Here is a 6000-nt window from a genome sequence, read left to right as displayed (position 1 = left end):
TCTCTCTCTCCACTTTGGTGAGCTGTTGCTTAGCAGCTAATAATAGGCGATGTTTGCAAAGTAATTTGCCTCTTCCTCGGCCAATGGGAGACGGAGCACTTTTCCATCAAACCTCCCTTTTCAGGATTTGCCGAGAGGCGAACTTATCCAAATGTTACCGCTACGGGATCGGAGTTAGACTTGACACGGAGGGCTGAGACTTCGGCTACTACTACTACTACTACTACTACTACTACTACTACTACTACTCCTCGGCTCCTACTACTCCTCTCTGAGACGTCGTTTCACAAACTACCGGGACGAATGAAGACTAAAGGATCTTTACGGATTTCGGCGCATAATGTTGGGATGGAGTTTCGAGACTTGTTTGGCTCCAGGGAAGACTAGAACACGTCCCTCCAACTTGTCGCCGGCGGTGCTGGATGCGCTCCTCTTCTATGTTGGATTATTGTCTTTTTTACTGAACTCGCACCGATTCCCCCTCGCCTCGCTCAGCGCCCCGTTCACCCTCTTCGGACGATGGCCTCGGATCGCGGGGTCCCCGGGTCCGGCGTCTATGGAGATTTACCCCCGAGTTATACGCGCTCCCAGCCGCCTGCGAACCCAGACGTCCTCCGGAGACCCAGCTACTGCCACGCTGCGTTCGCACTTAAACAGATCTCAAAGGTGATTCAATGCCCGCGGTATAGTGTGTGGATTTATTTGGAGGGCAGCTCCCATTCAGTCCGCGCGCGTGTGAATGAAACGTCTTCAAAAAGAACCGCTTTTTTGGTTTCAGCCGTTATCTAATCGCGAGTTGAGGGCGCATGTTGGGAATGTAAGGCTGCAGCCAGCGGCTCCCTGCCTGGGACCCGGGGACCACCATGGCTCCCCCGAGGGAGTCGACAGCCAAGCCGGGCGGCAGTTCACTTATACCCGGTACCATTTATCAGAAAGACAGTGTAGAGGATGATGTATAAAACATAAATCGCGTAGTGTGTGTTGAAAGGGACAGAATCAGAGAGGAGGCTGAGCTCGCATGACATGTTAGGAACCCCTCTGGAATAAAGTGATCCACGATCCGTGTTTGGCAGCATGTGCACCGTCGCTGTGTGTGTGTGTGTGTGTGTGTGTGTGTGTGTGTGTGTGTGTGTGTGTGTGTGAATGGACACCGAGGCTCTCATTCATGTGTGTTTGCTGAAGCCACCGGGAGGGAGCGGGTCCGGGGGTGTTCCATCCCACCGCAGCCGTGTGTGTGTGTGCGTGTTGTTGGCTTTGTGCAGGCAGCGCGGCGCGCATTGGCCCGGGGTCTGTTTGGAAATGTGGTGGGTCCTGTTAAGGAATTCACTGATTGAGTTTGATCTGACAAAGCATCTTTGGACCGCCCGGATGCTTGGACGTGTTTCAGCACTGCTGAGAGAGAAAACCACAACACCAGCGCGATGTCTCCTGCAGCGGTGACATGTGCGGCACCGGGGGGCTGAGCCGCGAGATTATGACAAATAGTTTGCACATTAGAGGGGAGAAGGGGAACTAAACGGTTTAATGTAGATTAATGCAGGGGAATAAATGTCAACTCATTCATATGGGTTTATAACCACACAGTCTCTTTAACAGCAGCATGTAATGATAACTTTATACATGCACTTAATAAACACACAGTCATAAGGTGTTTAATACAGAGTGACACTTTTTTGTTGTTGATTAAACATTATTGTTGATTTTCTTAAACTGCAGCATTCCCATTATTATTGTTGCTGCCATTAAGTCCTGGGTTTTGGTGAACATTGGGGTTTTAAGCTCTTTTTCTCATTGCAGTTTCACTGGACTTTATAGGAATGATGAATATTAGGAATTAGTTTCCCTGAAGGCCTTTGACATTGTTGCCTTCAACTGTGCAGTTCAAATCCTCCCAGGTGTGGAGATCCTGACTCCCGAGTTCAGCCGGTAGATGAGGTTTTAGCAGGAATCTGACAGCACACACTCGAGACATGACAGCACTGGCATCGAGTCTGCGGCGAGCGAGTTTTGCACCTTTCGCTTGTCATCATGTTGCACAAGGCTTCACCTCAAATTCCACAGAAAGACGTCTCTCTCTCTTACTCTCAGTATACAGATGCAAGTGTAATCCCGTGTCCTGGATGCAACCGGTCACATATTCTTCACACTCGTGACACAGCTACAGAAATACAAGCTATGAGACCGGCTTTTGTGACAGTTGTGCAAATGACCCGTTGTTCATGTAATGCTGGTAATAATTCTGTCCTTTTCTTGCCCTCCTCCCTGCTTCGAATCCAGGGTCAGGCTGTAGGTCAGAAAGCTCCTCTGTGGATCCGGGCGAGGTTCCAGGCCCTCCTGTTCTCTCTGGGCTGCCACATCCAGCGGCACTGTGGGAAGGTCCTCTTTATTGGACTCTTAGTGTTCGGGGCTCTGTCGGTGGGCCTCCGAGTCGCGGCCATCGAAACGGACATCGAGCAGCTATGGGTGGAAGGTGAGTTTTCAGACGCTTTTTTCTTCTTCTTCATCTGTCGTGGGATGCTCCTGTGAAGCAGCGGACGCCGGTGTTGTTGCTGTTTCTCACACACATGCAACATCACCGAAACGCTTCGCTCACTGTGGGAGTTCAGTTTAGTCTTCTCGGCTCGATGTACTGACTTTCTGTTCAGAATATTCAGCCGGGAGAAGTTTGGGCCATGTTGGTGAGCTTGTTTTTCCAACTGGGTTTAACTGGAGTGTGAATGACAATAGTGGCTGGTGGGAAGATGCCGGGTGGCCATGTCAGTGCCACGGGAGGGCAATAGGTGTTCATGACTGATAGGCTCACTGCTTGTCTGGCTGAAATCCAGACCGAAGCAGCAAACAGTGAGACGTGTGTGAGCTGGTTTTAAGTTTTGTTTTTGTTTATGTTTGTCTGGATGAATAGAATGATCAACGCCAACCTCTATATATAGAAGGAATACAAGTACCACAAAGGTTGTAATGTCTCTGTTTCCAGTATGGTGTGGATGAGAATGTTCTGTATGCTCAGTGCTGGTTGCTAATGTCTTACTAAGTCACAGTCTACCTGAGAAACCCAAACACACGACTGCATTACAATAGTTACACACACACACACACACACACACACACTGACTATCTGTTGCTTGTCCCATCTGCATGACTGTGTTTGTGATTCCACGCTGACTCACAAACCTTTAGATTTGACTCTCTTTTGCGCTCTTTCAGAGCATTTCAGATTTAGGTGATCTGTACATTTTTAGGGGTAGCGGGCGCATTATTTGGTTTTTCACATTGGCCAAATTCCTTTTAAACCCCCAGGCTTTCAGTGCCGGGGCTGATCCCCGCAGCAGATGGACTGTGTGAATGGTTAGCCATCTTTGAGGGCTCTGACCCCTCCCCCCTCACCTCCCTGTGTGGTCCCTGACTATTCTTGGATTCCATTCAACAAGAGGCAAGCAGGCAGGCAGGCAGGCAAGCGGGCACCACCTCCCTGAAACCCCCCTCCCTCCCTCCTTCCCTCCTCCTCCTCCTCCTCTCCTCCTCCTCCTCACGAGAAGAAAAATATAAGTGAATGCAGCTGAAGTTTACCCACCTGTTTTGCACACTCTAAAAGCGCTACAGCAGTTGGTGAATATAAACAGACTCTATGGTTTTTTTAAAGCCCACCATGTCACTAGAGGACGGGGACAGGCGGCTCCCACAGGAGCTGTGTGGAGGTGTTTGAGCAATCACACGCTGCTGCTGGCGTCGGGAGAAGTGTTTAGAGACTGCACGCTTCAATTGCACAGGAACTTTAAAAAAAAGGTCCAGTACCAGCACAATAAAAAAAGGGAAAAAAACAAAAACGATCTTTGTAAATGTAGTCACTGAAATAATTAGCTCGACGTTGCAAAAGCCCGAGTTTGCAACAAAAGCAGGCAACAAGGTTTTGAATTTCCACAGTCTCTTTTTTTCTTTGGTTTCTTTCTGGTTAGTGTAAAGCTTCAGGATTACCTCTTGAGCTAATTGGCAGATCCATCTCTTAAAGGAGATGTTTAGATGTTTGTGTGCCAGTTGTTTTGCTGTGGGATTGAGAGAGTTGAACAAGGGGGGCTGAAAAGGAATGCTGTGCCTTTAAGAGGCTGTGGCCATGTTTCTAAAGTTTCTGCCTGCCTTGTTTCCACCAATAGCCCATTGACAAAGCTGCTAGGGCCTCAATGGAGAGTAAAGTGGTTCGGTAACAAGGAGAGGTTAGTTCTCTCTCTCTCTCTCTCTCACATACACACACACACACACACACACACACACACGCCTCATTGCACATAAGCAGAAAGAAGCAGGAATGATATTGCCTTAAATAAGACAGCTGATAGCATTTTAAGGGCCACAGAAAAATGTTCTACATTAGTTTTTTAGTTGTATTAGACTGTGTATATTTCTTAAGTCAAAATAAAAAGTATTTTCGATACGTTTAATCTTCCAGATTGAAGCATGAACAAAGCCCTCCCACTTGTATCCTCATTTGTTCAGAACAAACTAACTGTGAATTGACACCGTATGTGTTAACAATGCCAGTATGGTATGTGTGTGTGTGTGTGTAGGTGTGTGTGTGTGTGTGAATGTGTTAGGGGCATATGCTTCCCATCATATATTCACACTAGAGCCTGCTCCCACGCATACATAAACACACACACACTTGTCATCTTTGTCACCGTTGGTGTGTACCGCCTGCCTGGCCGTCTGTCCGCCCGCCCAAATGTCCTGACTGCGTGCCTGTCTGTCTGCTTATGCTTTGTGTACTTCTGTTTATATATCTACCTGTCTGTCTGCCTGCTCTGTGAAGTCAGCCCACCAGGTCTTTTTTAATTGCTTCCTCCCCTCCACCAGGACCAACACACTGTGAAGCGGAGCACAGCAGTGGAGTCTGTCTCGAGAGAGCAGACAGAATAGGGAGGTTGGGGAAGTTAGTGCCTGTACCTGAGTTTCCAAGCAAACATACTTTCACTGTATACCGCCTTTATTCATTTCCTCTCTGTTTGCCTTGAGGACTCCTGTGCATGTGCAAGGGGGCCATGCAACAAAGGAGTGAAGGGGTGAATCATTCCTCCCACCTGTGTAGGTGGGAATGAAAGCCACAGTATTGGTGTGTTTAGTCTGACTGTTTCTAGCGAGCTGCTCAGTCACTCTGAGACAGACATCGCCCATCAAAATACCCTCAGTTACTCACACGGGTCTTGTTTAGCAAGCTGTGTTCTAAACGTCTGTCACAGCTCGGCACGTTTTTTTTGGAAAGCGTGCGATGACCCGATGGGACGAACACGGCGGGATGTTTTCATCATTCCCCGAGCAACATATGACGGAATCTGTATTTAATTCCTCTGTAAATGAAGCGCTGCATGCTGCAAACGCACGTTGCGCGACCCTTTGCGGTTTACGCTTACACAGCCGGCCCACCTCTGAGCGCGTGAGAGCTGGTGTGAGCCGGGGAACGTGTGACCCAGGCGGTATTGTCCACAAGCAGAAAAGAGAGAGATCGTAAAAAACAAAAACAGAAAAGAGGTGCAAGAAGAAGAGAAGGATGAGAGCAGGCGTTGAGGGGGTTGGGGCAGGAACAGGGCTGGCGTTTTTACAGCTAGCTGACACTTCTTTTTTTTGCCCGTGTTTTTGCCTGTCCCACTTGAACAAACATCAAGTGTGAGCCGTAAACGAGTGTGAGACGCTGTGTGTCCGCGAGGGAGAAGTTGGGTGACATTTTTACCACTGTATTCTTGCATTGCGTTCGGATAATTGTTTTGAGTCTCGTATCAAACCTTTAGACTTTTCCCGCTCGGATCATTTCCCTTTTTGACAAAGGCCCGCTTGAAAAGTATGTTTGGGACAAGAGCGGCTAGAAATGGCCTCCGTGTAAAAGTGGTGCTGTTTACTCTCACGTTAACTCAACTCATTCTTCTTGGCAGAGTTTGGGTGAGGCATGACAGACATGTACACAGACTCAAGCTGTCCAAATATGAGTGCAGTGAGACAGGGCCTATCCGGATAGCA

At 48.4% G+C, this 6000-nt stretch overlaps 1 protein-coding gene across 1 annotated transcript in view; it reads left to right on the top strand.

Moving 5' to 3' along the window:
- Nucleotides 1-267: 267 nt before the first annotated feature.
- Nucleotides 268-6000, top strand: part of ptch2 (patched 2) — a 28814-nt gene continuing 23081 nt past the window's right edge. The window contains exons 1-2 of the mRNA XM_056421780.1: nt 268-666; nt 2278-2470. Coding sequence (XP_056277755.1) covers nt 520-666; nt 2278-2470 — 340 coding nt within the window. The 5' untranslated portion in view covers nt 268-519. The remainder of the gene's footprint in view (nt 667-2277; nt 2471-6000) is intronic.

This window comes from Pseudoliparis swirei, chromosome 8, assembly GCF_029220125.1.
Source record: "Pseudoliparis swirei isolate HS2019 ecotype Mariana Trench chromosome 8, NWPU_hadal_v1, whole genome shotgun sequence".
NCBI lineage: Eukaryota > Metazoa > Chordata > Actinopteri > Perciformes > Liparidae > Pseudoliparis > Pseudoliparis swirei.
The sequence above is the reverse complement of the archived record's forward strand: the minus strand, read 5'-3'. Positions and strand labels throughout refer to the sequence as shown.